At 37.1% G+C, this 16,574-nt stretch overlaps 1 protein-coding gene across 4 annotated transcripts in view; it reads right to left on the bottom strand.

The window, feature by feature from the left end:
• The window catches only part of STXBP5L (syntaxin binding protein 5L), a 202,093-nt gene that overhangs the window by 39,583 nt on the left and 145,936 nt on the right, over positions 1-16,574 (bottom strand). For 2 of the 4 annotated variants that reach the window (XM_071814146.1, XM_065842427.2), the window contains exons 18-20: positions 14,550-14,701; positions 12,860-12,931; positions 5,942-6,007 (exon numbers count right to left, since the gene is read on the bottom strand). In XM_071814146.1, the coding sequence (XP_071670247.1) occupies positions 5,942-6,007; positions 12,860-12,931; positions 14,550-14,701 (290 nt within the window). The remainder of the gene's footprint in view (positions 1-5,941; positions 6,008-12,859; positions 12,932-14,549; positions 14,702-16,574) is intronic. The other 2 variants (XM_071814153.1, XM_065842435.2) reach the window with 1 other exon arrangement.

Below are 16,574 nucleotides of genomic sequence, written 5' to 3'. Positions count from 1 at the left end.
GGAGCTCAGAGTTACTCCTGCCACAGTCTCCACAACCAAATTTGGAAATTTTTGACAAAGGACATAGCATGGACCATCGTCATTAGACATCTTTGAGGGTAAAAACAAAAAGAGGAGCTGATTGCTTTCATGCTTTAGTGTGATTAAAGCTGTGCATATTACTTATTTTGGGGTAAAACTAAGATTTTGCCATTAAACTGATCAGAATGTGGATATTATTATGTAACCTATTTTTAGTACCCAAATCACGTGTATTTTACTATGTCTACAACTATTATAAAGAAGGATCAGACACATAAACCTATCTTGCTGAGAAAGAGCTTTTGAAAATGAGTTTAGTTTAAGAATGAAGTAGAGTATAAATGTTCGAGAGGCTAGCAGAGTTTGTTGCCATTGTCTGTTTGCATTCATGCTGAGGGCAGCAAGTAGAATTAGCAATTCCACAGTGCAATGCAAGACAGCCCCTTTCCAAAAGAGCTTAGTGTGTAAACAGTCAAGTTATCCCACTGTGGGACAAAAAAGAGGCACAGAGTTAATAGGTACAGTCTGGCAGTGAACTGAGTGCCCAGCTCTCCCAACCCAACAACTTCCCATCTTGTATCCACATAGTTCCTATGGGTCTTTCAGTGAAAACACCAAGGCACAACCAACAAGCATATGTGCACTCCCAGCTATGACATTCAGTGTTGTGCTTCCATCAGCTGTCACAGCAGGACTGTAGTCAGATAATATCATATTATTCAAAATGAAGGTGACTTCATATGTTTCTTTTCCTATTTGGCAGCTTCTGCCTGTGTCGTACTTTGGAATATCAGTCCCAGTCTCCTTCTGCTAAAACACAAATTTAAGACCCTAATATTTAGATACCCACTTGGACAAGGTACACAGTAAAGCTCTGGTTTGGCTGCTGCAGCTCAGAGCCAATATAGAGACAGTCCGCTTCCTTTGGTGGCCTCAGGCAGAGCACTCCAGGCGTCACTTTCCCCTTGGGAAACAACCTCTCACCCCTGCCCTGAGCTACAGCTCTTGCTGCATCATTGCCATTCCTGTGCCTGGCCATGGCCCTGCTGATCTGGACCTGGACTCACGGACTGATATCCAGGCTGTGTTTGGCTCTGCTTCCTGGTGCAGCTCCTGTCGTCATGGTCCACAGGAGATGCTGGCCCCTGTTGGTGAGCTCAGCCCCCCTCGAACCCCGAGCTATGCACCATGGGTTGCAAGTGGGCTACCCCCATTGCTGTCCCTGTGCCAAGGACCATGGTCCCAACCCAGATGCACATTTCCTCCCCTCTGCCAGTTTACACTGCTCCCTGTTCCTTGCTAATCCTGCTACACGCATCCTTTCTCAATATCTTAAGCAAGTACAAATTCACTCAATCAGAAACCCCCTCACATATCAGAAAAAGTAATAAAACGCACCTTGTATTCACAGTGCAGGAGCTAACCTCTCTTCAGTGATTTGCCTTCTGACTACTAAGCATTCTTTTTAATTTAATATAAATAAGTAGAAACGGTTGTGCTGGCAGTGTTATCAATAATCAAGTTTCAAAATAAATTACAATCTATGTTTTCCACACACACAAAATGTTTTGAAACATTTACTGTCTTGCTCGTTTACCACAACAATATAATTTTCAAACTGAGTCTCTACAGCTACTTTGCAGCTACCCATGATGTAAAAAACAGAACTGTTGGAAACTTAATAATATTCTTATTGAAACAAAGTTATTTTTACACATTTCATGTAGGAAATCGGGAGCTTGGCACGGCATGGGCCTAATCCCAGCAGATTTAACCAGTAAAATGAATCAGGATAGCAGCACTTGGAAATCAGAGTACATGTAAAAATTCATAATCTTGCCATTAGGGACCTGTTCCAAAGCTCATGCGAATCAATTGTGGAAATCTGTATATAGCCTTCTCTCATCTTTATAGTCTTAAAAGCATTTTGGATGCAAATGCTCAATATTAAGGTGATTTCTTAAGAAAAAACCATAAATGCTATTAAGGTGATTTCTTAAGAAAAAACCATAAATGCACTTTCATTTTAGAACACACATTTGAGAAGTCACTTTCCTGTGCACAGACTGATGAAATTATTTTCTCCTGGTCTCTGAAAGAAGTCTAAACTGTCCATTGCATCTTACACAAAGTTAAATGACCTCTCAAAGATGCATTTTCTTATGCTCACAGTGTATTTTCAACTACACACTTCAATATGAAGGTGCATATAAACGGCTAAAGCAGTAAGGGACATATATATATAGTTATGTATGTTATATAAAACGTACTCCAAAGAGCCCCCAAGTAAATTTTCCCAATGAGATGATAAAAAATAAAGGTAAACTTTACTGGAATGGACACTGTCCCATAATACAGTATGTAGTAATTAACTCCAGCATTAGATGCAGCACCACTTACATTATGAGAGCTTAAAAGGCCTCAGAGTTTTTAATTTTGTTTCAGAGCTACTGAGCTCTCACATGCCATTTTAGGGTGAATGCAGTAAAAAGTCCTAACTTTTAAACTTCAAATCACAAAAAAACAATCAAAATGCAGTTAGACTTTCCTCATTGAAAGAGCATGGCATGCATAAGTAAGAATAAAATATTCTGGTGGTATTGAAAAATCCCAGTCTTCACTGTTCTTTATATGATCTGAGGGGGTTTTAATCCAATCAAATACCATTCTGTGGCATGCCATGCTGCATCACTGTTCTCATGAAACATTCTTAATATAGATAAGTGTTTTTGTTTTTTAAAGTTTTTTGGTTCATAATTTGCACCAATATTATTCCATATATATCGCTATAACTGGAATACATTTTATTTACAGTGGAAACTGCTACCACTCAGATATTCACAAATAAGCAGAAGTTTTCAAATGCTTTTATTAACTTTCTGTCTCCCTGTACAGCATTGGAAAGACATCACTATGGTATTCAAATCCTAACTGAACTAAAATAAGATACCAGTGGTTAAGGAAGATGACTCCTCTCCTCTGCCTACTATTCTTAAAATGCAAGGTTGGTATTTCTTCACTTGCTGCTACCCTCTGTGTCACTGTGAATTTCAGAAATATTTTCATTAAATGGTTCAACTTCATGTTCTAATCTGAAAGGTGTTCAGAAAAGAAATCTGTTTTTTTCAATTACATTGTCTGCAAAGTCACGCTTTCATAAATAGTACAGGAGGAGCACCTGAAAAGATAGTCTTGTGAAACAAGTTTAAAGCATTGCTTAATAGAAGAAGTTTGTACTGAATTAGAAACAATCCCTACATGTAAAATAAGGAGTATTCTTCAGCACTGAGTCTCTTGCTTAGTGCTCCAACACTCATATCAGTGATAGAACACAAATGCCTAATTTTGATTTAGAGCGGGGCAGAAGAACAACAAAGCTAAATCACTGAGTTGACCTAGGTCATCTCTGCAGAAGCTCAGTCAGAGGTTAAAACATTGACAAGTAGTAGGATGTTACAGACAAAATATATTTTTCAGGGAAAAAAAAAAATCTATTTTTCAGGATCAGACCAAGAGATGAGGAGGTGTGAGATTTTTCAAGTTCTCCAAGAAGCCTCTATCAACACTATTCTTATGGGCCTGTTAGGGACTGAAATCTAAGTTTCTCTTAGATGTAAAAATGTTTGTATCTACATCGGCATCAGTGTGCTGGAGGGTTCCTTCCTAGGCTTTGTCTTGGAGTCTCCAAGCAGGTGTGCTGGCACATCAACGTTGGTCCTCAAATCATTCCCCTTCTGATGGAACTGAGGAGGAAGTTGCTCACCGGTATGCTGTCATGTGTATAATGTTTGTCCCATAGACTAGTGGCCTCCAGCAGTTTTGCACTTTGTGTGTGTACTGTGAATACTCAGGGTCAGTAACCGGCATGACCTTCACTGCCTGGTGAAGAACTGATGTTGACGTTCGTCTGTGAACCACAATCAATCTTTGTTCCTTGTGTCTTTGCAACCTCGTCAGTTGGTGTAATCAGACCCAGCAGGGCCTTTGTTGGGCAGCAACTTCAATCACTTGACTCAGCAGCCAAGCATGCTCTCTGTTTCTGCTAAATTTTGGAAGGATGAAGTCTGGGCCTCTCTTCAGCAGAGATATGTGGTCACTGGTTTTACAAACACAGATATGGGACTCTCAAGAGCACAGCATACTTCCATTACGGAGCTTGTGTGCCATGAACCTTAAATCAAAGGCAAGACCGGAACCATGAGGACCCTGCCTGATCAATCCATAACTGTGCAGATCAATCTGTTGTGTTCTATGAGAAAGAAATGTTAGCCAGCACAAAGGCTGATGCAGCTGGAAGGCCGTGCTGGAAAGCACAAGGCAGTTCCCCTCCCAAGTACTTGGAGGTTGCAATGTTGAGGTGAGTTACTCCAGATGATTAGACTAGATTTTTCCCAGTTTAAGAGCAGGTATGCCAAAGCAAAATAATCTTATTTTTGCATTAATTAAAAATAATTAATATCAGTCACAGGAAAAGTAACTTCTATTTTAAACCGCAGTTAACTCCAGTAATAGTTACTGCCTACAAAATTGCACTTGATTTCACCTTTTAGAGATTCAAATATAGCTTGGAAAACAACACTGAAGGGCTAAAATAAGAAACATTTATAAATATGCTATCTTTTTCCTGCTGAATTATACTCAAAAAAGCATAGTAAATTTCAGAGCAAATTATTTTAAATTTATCTAAACCAGATATTTTTCATCAATATCAGAATGAAAAATGGAAGTTAACTGCAGAAAAAGTAAGGCGCTATAGGAGTCATCATTTTAAAACTAAACATATGCACATACGTTTACCAAGTCAGTGATCTCTTAGATTTCAGTAAAAAGAAAAAAGGGAGTTTGTAGCTTGTTTCTGGAGAGAAGACTGAAAAGATGAATCCCAATGATCCACAGAATAAATAGTCTTATTATACTGAGTTATCAAATGTTTTATTTTAAAGCCCGTATCATGAGTTCCTGAAGCCCAACTCAAGAGTTTGAGCTTGTAGTGTTATACCAATATTATTATAGTCTATTTCACTTTGATATTTACATGTCTACAGAATTTGGGTTGCAAATAGTACAAGGAAATACATATTTCAAAACAGCTGTTTTGGTTTAATTCTTGATGTATCATGGAAATGCTTTTAATAGTGTCAGCTTTTTGTAAATAACTAATTAGTGGCCTCTACTCAAGATTAATGTGTCCTGCTATAATAAAGTCAAATATGTGAAATAATAACAGAGGATTTGAATAGCATACTTGTGGGAATTTGTTACATAACTAGGGGGAGAAAAAAAAAAGCTATGTATCAATACTTACCAAACTACAAGAAAAAGAAGTGTGATATGCACACCATAAGTAAAATGAATGCATCACAGCTATACTTCCTTATTTTCCATCACATTTAAAAGTCGGCTACTAGAAAACAGCTGTAAGCAACAATCTTTAAGGTTATGTTTCCATTGTAAGTTACATAACTTAGGCACTGGTAGGTTCTAATGATTAAAATTTACCATCTCCGTGTTGCCATTTTTCAAATAATCTCTCTATGTGCACATACGCATAACATATACAAAATTATTAGGACTACCTACTGAAAAAAAAAAAAAAGAAGCCTGCCTTTTAAAAAAGCCAGAGAAATGAGCCTCTAACAAAAGTCCTGAATCCAAGTGAGACATAGGAATATACCTGCATGATGCTGTTAATTCAAATGTTTTCATACTGTTCACCTCAAGATGCACCACATCCATTTAACTTATCTTTAAATAAAGAGACTTAGGATTTTATTGTGTTATGTAATAAGCACTTCTCCAGTAATTTCTTCTCTTTGGAACTATAACTATGCACTTCACTTCTTAGGTATCAATGAAACACAGTGATTCATGACATGAATGGCCTATACAGACTGCAGGAAGAGAAGCCAATCACCTTTACCTGAAGTGGGAGACTTGCAACGCTCTAGCTCCAGGGAAACTGGACTGTCACTGAGTTCAGTCAGGCCTGAAAAAATGGAGTTAGAAAGTTAAGTTACAATCTAACAGGGCATGCTTCAACTTTCTTGGTTGGTGACATTCTGCACTTTAAAGTCAATTTGGAGAAAGGAACAGTGTGGAATGCAGGGGAAATAGCTATTTCAGATAACTGGAGTTATCAGGCTGTCAGTACAGAGATTTAGGTCTGATTTAAAAAAAAAAAAAAAAAAAATCACAGATTTGTTTTCTGAGTGCCTTAGGGTAAACAAAGTGTGACTGTGTCTAATGTGCAAAACCAGGTAAATATAGTTTAAAATTTAAGTGTCTGTGATATGAATCAAACTCATTCATCCCTGTCAAAACTGATGTGGAAACAACTCTGTGCTTTCAACTGCTGCAGAATGCAGGGAGGAAACCTTAAAACAATGTGAGAAGAGAAGGAAGGAAGGAAAAAAAAAGACAGCATTGGTGAAAGAAGAAAGTGAATACAAAAATATCGCTACTACTATGCACTATTAGGAACTTTTATATGAATTCACGCAAGATAGCTAATTTTAAAAGACACAGAGGAAATGATAATGCTGTCTGAATATAACACAGAATTTTGGACAAGACACTTTGTACATTGTCTGTAAATATTTATGAGGAATCCATTTGTAGCAGTCTACCATGGAAGACAGCAACAAGTAATCTTAGTTTATACTGCTTGACCCTGGGCTTGTTTCTGTAATCAAACTAAGATACATCTCTGGCACAGGTTGCACGTACAAGTTTAAATATGCCTTTTTGCATACTGTGGAAAGTCTGTGCTCGTGCTATCCTTTGCCATGAGCTGAATGTTGAATGGGTAAAGGCCAATGGTATCCTGGGGTGCATTAGGAAGGTGGTCAGCATGTTGAGGGAGGTTTATTCTCACCCTCTGTCCTGGTGAGGCTACATCTGGGGTACAGCATCCAGTTCTGGGCTCCCCAGCTTAAGAAGGACAAGGAATTACTGGAGGGAGTCCAGTGGCGGGCTACAGAGATGATTAGGGGCCTAGAGCACCTTTCTTATGAGGAGAGACTGAGAGAGCTGGGTCTGTTCAGCCTGGAGAAGAGAAGGCTGAGAGGGGATCTCATCAATGTTTATAAATATCTCAAGGGTGGGTGTCAAGAGGATGGGACCAGACTCCTTTCAGTGGTGCCCAACGATAGGATGAGGGGCAACAGGCACAGACTGGAGCACAGGAGGTTCCATATGAATATGAGCAGAAACTTCTTTACTTTGGGGGTGCTAGATCCCTGGATCAGGCAGGCCAGAGAGGTTGCGGAGTCTCCTTCTCTGGAGACATTCAAGACCCACCTGGACACATTCCCATGTGATCTGCTCTGGGTGAACCTGCTTTAGCAGGTGGGTTGGACTAGACGATCTCCAGAGGTCCCTTCCAACCCAACCATTCTATCATTCTGTGAACTGGGCATGTGCCCTTTGTACGTATCTCATGGTGTCCTACAGCCTGTATCAATATGAATAACATATCCCTATGCTATAGGGAGTTTTGACACTTCATGGTATAGCCTACTTGGGACTGGCAAACAGCCCAGCAAGAGCCATCCACATGCTAGCAACACGGACCAACCACAGCACTCAGGTCACAGAGCCTGGAGAAACTCAGCCCACTTTCAGAAGTGCATTACTCTCCTTCTGATACTGTGTTTATACACACCCTGAGTATGTTATATCCTGGAAGTCAAACATCCTATCAGGACCTTTCCAAAATCTGGAACCATGCCTCCTGCAACATGACATGTATTACTTTTTATGGCTTCTAGACCCTCAGGCTCAGAGACCCTTATCTCTAAAATTCAAATAGATACTTGTTTTAAAATAAATCTACTGCCACTTGGTCACCAGTACTGTTCAGATAAAACGTATGAAATATTAAAATGTTTCTTTTGCAAATGCAATATTGGAGTTGTTAAAATTTTAACACCATGGTTACGATGTTGGGATTAATTAAATTCTTCTAAACCTTGCAGAGTTATTATTCGTGCTAGCTACAATGTCAAATGCCAGGTCAGATTTTGCTTCTATTCTATTTGGAATTTTGAGTTCACAGAAACAATATTACAGCTAAATATAAATTATGGTGCCACTGACTTAAGCAGGGAATGCACCAAATCACACCACTGTTCTGAAAACCCAAGAGAATACCACAAGTTCTTTATGTTTGACAAGAGTTTTAAAATAGTAAAGATTGAGTTCACGTTATTGTACTTAAAAACGGTGAACAAGTTAACTTCTTTATAAATCTAGACCTGTTGTCAAGCCACTATTGCCTCGAACAATATCTACCAAAAATGCTTTAAAAAAACCCCTGCAATAATTCCCCATCTTTAAGAATAAGCGGTACGATGTGCCTGGCTCAGGGGCACTGGCTTAATCTCGGATGCTTAGATTTGCTTAAGCACTGGCACTTGCAGATTTTCTTCTGCTATAAATCTTTCTTTGCTTAGAAATATCATAATGAGTTCTTCTCATTGTCCATCCATGTATCCTAAGTCCCTTTTAGTCTTATTAAGTTATCAGTCCTAAAGATGTTATATGACAATGAATTGCACAATCATCATTCACTGAAAGGAATAAACACACATTTGTCAATTTTTTGTATGTTACTTTTGATTCCATTAAATATTGTCTTTTGTTTCCCTTTGAGATAAGAAAGTGAGCTCTCAAGCTTTTCTTTGTGCTTATTTTCTACTGTCATTTCCTTTTAAAGGAAACCGACCTAAATATTTTCAAAAATTTATCATATGTAAGTATTTCCATGCAACTTAGCTTCCATTGAATCTTTGAGAGACTACAACAGCTACTGAAGCTAGATTCCAAAAGTATTTTCACTTTTCATTTTGAAGTTCAGTAGGCCTGGTCTGTGTCCTGAGATATTTTAGGTATGTTTAGCCAAAAAAATACACCAGAAAATATTGAGTCCAGGTAGAGCAAGAAGAACATAGCAGCAAAACTGAAGGCAAATAACTGAGATTGGCAATGTAAAACACCACCTTTGAGAAGATATTTTCATTAACAATATAAAGAAATAGGCTTTGATTTGAACACATGACAAATGTGAAAATAGTGCAAGATGTAAATATATCCCATCAGTCATTAAAGCACTTTTAAAGACATATCCCATGGATACTTTTCAAAGTTAACTGTGATTCCGGTTTCCTTTTTATTAAAGCATCAAAAGATGTACTGTCTAGCATGGAGTAACAAGTTTCATGAACTCATAATTTCAAATTATTTTTGAAATTTAAAATTTCCATCTCTATGATTAAATGATTTAGACTGATCATTTACTTAAAAGCACACAAAGCTATGACATCTTTGCTTATAAATAAATTATCATAAATATTTGCTAGCCAATAAGCAAGCCCAGTGTTATCTTCACACTGAATTATCACATTATGTTCCCTTTATGTTTAAATATGATGCATTATTTGGAAATGACAGTTCAGAATATAGCTGTGGACTTAAAACTCAACCTATATTAGCTCCTACTGTGTTGCCAGGTGTGATTTAAAGTGTCAATTAGCGATACGTAATGACTCATAACACACAGTTTTCTTTGTCCAGCTGTCAGATCAAGGCTACTTTTGCTCACATCCTCTCAAGAGACTGGCATGTAGAACAAAAAAGGAGTTTTCACTGAAAAGTCTTCATTCTGAAAATTATTTTCGCATGGATCAATACCCTTTGAATTTGCAGACTTTTTGGATGCTTCATAAAGACTTATGTGTCTTCTTGTTTTACCAACAGGTGGTACAAATTTCTAGTAGGAAATGCAAGTTGATTTTTCAAGTTGGTGTATTTGTATTCTGCTGCAAATTCTCTCTCTAGATGCAGTAAGTGTACTTGTTTTAATATTTGAATATATGTTATCTACCACTAGATAATAACATGTACAACTTGATCTCAGTTGAAGAAAAAAGAAAAACACGAGCAAAAACAACATAGTTCTGCCCTGCTGTAGAGAGAGTTTATTTTATTTGGCTTGGCACATTCTCTTACTACAAAAGAAGGTGGCTGCCAGCAGATGTTATAGCAAATGGAACAGGTCATCAACACCAGAAAGCTACCTCCAGTTCTGCACTTAGTCCTCATCTTAGCCTCTTATTTTTCTCAAATTACTTACCCTGATAGGACAATTGTGTCTCTCCCATTAGGTATGCCTAGAATGGGTTACGTTTCTGATTTCTTCACCTCTTGCTTGTCAATTCCCACTTTCACCTCCCAAACCAGAGAACATGCTGTCTTAATGCTCTACGTCCACTCTAGATGTTTTTGAGTCTGGTTTGCATGTATATACATTATTCTTATCAAGGTCTCTATAGATTTATTGGCTAAATTTCAAAACAATTATTTCACCACTGTGCTTTGTATATTGGATGCCCTTGACACTGTTGATTATGTCTTTCCTTTGCCAAACCTTGTGTCTCCAAAATATTGCTTCTTTTCCCTGGTTTATGGTTTGTTTGTTTGCTTTTTTCCCCTCTCCAGTTGCAAGGCACTCCAGATTGAAACATGAACACTACCTTTATCCCTCTGTCCCTGTATTTCAGGAGGTTCTCTCCTATAAGCAGAGAAATAAATATCTATTCTCCGCCCCCTAATGCTTCATAAATACACATCTCTAACTTGGATTCCTTCCATCCAAGTTAGAGTAGTATTCCTCCTTTTCTAAAATGTACTCACAAGTGTACAGACATGAACTTAACATTGCCAAGATGAACTCTATTTTTGTGTCTAGTAGTTTTTGTCTTCTCTCTTGGCTACTTCAACACGGCTAACAGCACCACTGTCTTCCCTGAGACTGTTATCCATCATATTGGTTTCATCTTTGGAACATCACACTTTAATGCTCAGATTCAGGCTGATACTAAACTAGAGTGTTTCTTCCTGCAAATCACCTCAAACTGACCAACAAAAGTCTAAGCATCTTGCTGATTGATAATCTCTTCTTTGGCTTCAGTGCCTGAAAGTCTTATTCTCTCAAACTGATTCTCGTGAAATTATCTTCCTGGTTCACTACTTAATTGAATCAACTCCTGATATGTCTTCCCATTAACTTCCATTTTCACTTATATAACCCTCCAACCTTTAGCCATAATGCTTATGTTATCACATGACAGCTTCTGCTTTGCCTTAATAATATCAACTTCAACTGCTCCATTTCAAAAAATAATTTATTTTTCTTTTTCCATCATCATCCCTTACAAGAAGAGATAAACTTGTAAGCAGAATCCTAAATCCATTCTCAATACTCCTCTTAAAACTCACATCTCAGATAAGACATATAACAAATCATAACTTCAGAATGACTTAGTAAGATATTTTAAAGCATATGACACATCCTTGCCCTGCTCTTCATCTTCTTGTCTGGTGTATCTTTCATATCATACAGTACACACTCCTGTATAAGCATAGAATGGCAAAAGTAACAACCATATAATTTTTGAGGAAAGAAATGAAACTGCTAATGATCTTACAGAACAGTCAGACTTGTACTCTTCTGTTATGGTATATACAGAAAGATTTTGTGGACTTTTCTGATTTTGGGTTGACACATTTTCATCTGTGAAAAAATCTACAGTCTGAGTTTGTCATTTTGAATGAAAATACTGGTCATTTTTGGTATTAAAATTTATTAACTTTTTTTGTGGGGGAAATCTCCCAAGCCTTTTACTGCTGCCTGTCCCTCAGGTTCTCTGTTACAGACTTGAAATTAGCAAGATCAAACTTATGAACTTTAAGATACTGTAAAACAAACCTTTTTACGGATTGCTGGATTTGTAACTGGACTAGACATTTAGCTAAACAGGCCACTTTTAATCAAGTATTATGAAATAAAACCATAGAAATCAGATGTTGCGTAATCAGTCTAGAGAGACAGAATAGAATTTCTTGTGTGACTGTATAAATGTATTTCAGTAGCTACACAAGTCTCTATTTACATGACATGATAAACCAACTGCTACCTCTTTCTTTATTTGGCCTATACTGAGTAATTAATGTAAAACTGCCTATCCAGTTGTTCTGTGAAAACTGCTTTAAAAAGAGATGAATAAGAGGCATCCTGGAGACCTAATTACATATAAGCACTGCAGTTAATTAAGATACATACTGCTCATCTGTTGAACAATCATTTTTGCAAAATTAATTATAGCTCTGTTCGTCGCATTCCGCAGGAGATGAATGCTAATATATAAATTGCATATCAGTATAATTCAAAATTTAAAGATATTAAACCCATCAATTTCCATAGCTCCCTTTGATGTATGTATTTTTATACCCACTTTACATTGCACATTAAAGATCAGAGGCATGGGATGGTTCCCCAAAGCCAAATATTCAACTACCAAACCAAGATTAAAATTTTAAATTTCACAGCACCCAATCCAGTTGGTACTCTTTTAAGCCACATTGCTGTTCTGGAAATAGGGAAGAATTAATTAATAACTACAAACAGGCAGTGCCATTGCAAAACAAGAAATGCTTCATATAAGTAGATGTATACACTGAAATAAATATAAAACCAAAGAAAGACACTGTCATCAAGAATGTAACGTTGTTGAAAAATCATTACTAAGGTCCCATCTGCCCCATATGAGTCACTGAGGTTTTCTCATTGACTCTTTTGGAAGAAGAAAACAAATTGGAAATATCTATATAATAAAGCTATTTGTCAAAATTAAGCATGGTTGACATCACAAAATGTAATAAGTTTGCATGCATGCTGAATGTGTTTTAAAAAACACATTACAAAGCAGAAACACATGGATTTAAGTCAGGCATAGTCCAATCACAATAAAGCTATTTGCCTAACCTTTATAGAACTTACTCTGATAGGAAGTACGGATCCGTTTCGTTAAATCTGGATAAAAGTTAGACAGGCCACGCATGCAAAAGTTGTCTTTGGAACATGCCAGTACACCAGCATCAGCAGCAGGCAGAGGAAAGAGAGAAAAAACAGTCTAAAGTGAAAGGAAGTGGTATCATAACCAGCATCTAGAACAGCCAAGGTGAAGAAATTTCAGCAGATGCTTACCTTCCAATTGGGAGATATAACAAGAAAAATAATCAAAAGCATAAAGAATGTGGGATGGATGGTGAGAAAGCAGCTGAGGCCTTTTTTTTTTTTTTTTTTTTTTTCAGGTGCACAGTTTCTATGAGCGATCTAAATGCACGTTTTCTTTCTTAGCGGTCACTCAACCTCAGTGGGCTCCATTCTAGCAGCACTGCGGAGCTGGAATGTTGCCCTGAAGGACTGGCCAAGACTGTCACTGACACAGAGAAATCCTGCGTGGCGCAGTGCTGACAATAGCTCTTACTACAGCAGCTGCCCCCACCTTTTGTACAGGGCTCTGCAGCACATCGCTTGCGCCTGGCTGCTTGGTTACTTTGGGAGCTGCTGTGAGGCTGGCTGAACAAGACAGAGAAGCTGCAAGTAGCTTAAAGCTGCTTGTCTCTTCCCTGCTCAGCTGTGCCAAATTTACATCTTTAACACTTGGCACAGATGAGAACTAAGCTTGCCGTGATTAAATGCCTAGAAAGTGGAATTAATGGTTTTTCAGGAATGGAAACAACATTTTGTTGTCTAAATTTTACTTTTTATTTGGAGTACAGACATGCTCCCAATTAAAAACAGTTTCCATTGACTCTATGGAGAAATAGGATTTGATGACTTAGTGCAGGGTCTGCTGATGAAAATGCTGATGTCATAAACCCACAATAATCTGCTGGTTTTATAATTTTGTGGTTATATTTAAAACTCACCTTCAAACAGATTTTTAAATCTAATTCTAAAATTTCACAGCTATGTAAAACACATTTCATTATTGTGTCTGACTCTAGTACGTTAGTATGGAATATGTGGAGTAAAAAGCTAGAAACACAGATCTTCTGACTTTTTTCTCATACAAATACATTTTGTAGATAACCAAAAAGAATGGTAAAATTTAGCTGCATTGATGGACTAATATTTCTAACACACAATGCGTAATAATAGCCATGACTTACACATGTGATCCTCATAAAATTTTAAAATTTTGATTTAGTAAGAGCTTCAATTTGCTAACAAAGTGGCTAATTTGAGCTACTTATACTACATAATGTCTCTAAGGCATTACACTTCTCCAAACTCAACGGCCTCTTCAAATATCAATGAACAACACTTAGAAAATAAGATTAAGTTTAAATTGAAGTCTCACCTATTGGTATGAACTTCTTGAAACCAGACTACACTTCAAGTGACTGCCAGAGAAAAAAATTGCTGCTCTGATCATAACAATTTTTTGAGACTCAGCTAAGGAAATTACTTGCTGACCTCCATCCCAAAAGAATAAACTTCTTACAACATTTTGTTTCTGAGAAAGTGTCAGTACCTAAAGCATGTCAGGTTTCTTTTGTCAAGTTATAGAAACTCCATTGGTCGGCAAATAGTCATGCATTTCAAAAGCACTTTAAAAAGCCACAGGCAAAAATAACCAAGGAACATACCAGGCTCATAACCACAATAATTTATTTCCTACCTGCAGCGAACTGCTTGCTTTTGCGAGGCGAACGGGGTTGACGCTGGTATGGATCACTTGATCCATATAGGTCAAGGGTTCCCATGCTGAGCAGCACCGTCTTCTGCATAAAGTCCACAACAGCCAAACCATTGCAGTTTCCAAATGCCACTCTGAGAAAAGAAATGTTCCTCAAAGGTATTAGTAGCATGTAATTAATTGGCGCAAACAATAACTATTATTCATTATTATGAATTCTGCATAAAAATTCTCTTCAGAAACCACTCAAACGTTACTTTTATCATTCTTTAAGATTTGTAATCCTGAATTTATAAAATTGCTTCCAACTTGGCATTCCAGAAAGCAAACTGCCCACTTCAATTAACTTTCTATGCCAAACACATTGCAATAATGTCTAAATATAATTCTAGTAATACTGATGTAAACTAAGACTGCAAATCTGGACACAGATCTTAAAAAGTGGCTATACATATATGTAAAATAAAAATATAAATTCAAATAAATGTACAATAAAAATATATATAAATATATAAATATAAATGATAAATGAAATATATTTGGGTTTATTTTGAAGATACCTAAATCTAAAAGATATTTATAGAATTTCATTCCAAGTGTATCAGCTTGGCTACATTATAGATTCCTACTAAGTCAGCCTCTACCCCTCTGAAATGCTTCCATAACTGACATTTTGATGGTGCTTTGAAACATGGGTAAGACCTCTCAAGAGGCATGAGATTGCCTAAGATCTGAACTGCAGTCTTGTTATAAGGAAAAATAGATGGAACAATTAATTTATTTTGCTGCCTAGAAACTCCTTTTAGAAGCATTCTATCCTGATTTTGCTCTATTGCTACTACTGATTCCCTTCTGACATCAGCTTCAGAAAGGGGGAAGAAGTTGTATTGGACCAGCAGCACGTTCTGTTCTCCCATAAAAACACTTTCTGTTTATCCTTTCTCCCCAACTTGGAAGGGGTGGAGGTTGAGGTGAGGAATTAGACAATATCTCTATCTAAGAAAATGCAAGAGACAAAAAGACACTAAACATAGTTATATGTAAGACCTGGGAGAAGTTCTGAAGTTACCCATGGGAGAGGGAAACCTGTATATCTCAGCAGATAAACTCTCACTAAAGCATTAAACGTTTTAAAGATTCAATAGCAAAACAAATTCACAGAGCATATGACTATCTACAGGATCCATATGCAAAACTCTTGCACTGCATTGTTGGAGACTTCATTTAAGCAGGACTATTTTATACTGATGATTATTCTACAGAAGTCTCTCCTTTTCTATCAGCTGACTCTTCTTGATATAGCTCCAAAATATCTTAAAGGAGATATATGAATTGGTGTGTGGAAAAACAACAGGGAAAGAGAGAAGTAATGAGATGAAGGGGAAGCAGGCTAGATAAAAGATTTTTGTCTGTTGTACCTTTTCTTGCTCTGCTTCCATTATAAAAAGGAGGACCCATAGACCAAATACAAAAAGTAAAGGGTGAAAATGAGGTGAGTTTTTCCTGTCTCTCAAACTGGCAAATTGAGGCACCATCTACAACACTGGTCCAAATTCCAATGGTTGTTACTACACTATGTTTTCTTCCCTTGACTTAACACTGACTTCAGTACAGCATCTATAGAAATGTTATGAACATAGTCTTTTTTTCCCCATTGACTCTCCACCAGTCTGTAGCTTAAGCAGCTACTAATACATGCCAGCTTAAAGTGTATATAAATACACTTTTATTCAGCAATATTTTGTGCTTATGTGGAAAGATCATAACACACACTGAGGAATAAACTCCATGTTTTACAAATGTAGAGAAATATTGGTTTCAGGATTTTCTCAAGTGTGTTTTGCTTAATATGAGAAAAAAAAAAAATTCAGAGAGTTTCCTGGGACAAAATGGAACTCTGTCACATTTGCCAGAAGAGCATTCTGTGCAAAGTTTTACATGTCTTCATGTTTCTTGACACAAATTGACTGATAAAGAAGAGTAAAAAAAATATTTTGCTATTTGTTT

The sequence above is a fragment of the Patagioenas fasciata genome, chromosome 1 (assembly GCF_037038585.1).
Source record: "Patagioenas fasciata isolate bPatFas1 chromosome 1, bPatFas1.hap1, whole genome shotgun sequence".
NCBI lineage: Eukaryota > Metazoa > Chordata > Aves > Columbiformes > Columbidae > Patagioenas > Patagioenas fasciata.
This window is presented reverse-complemented; position numbering and strand designations above follow the sequence as displayed.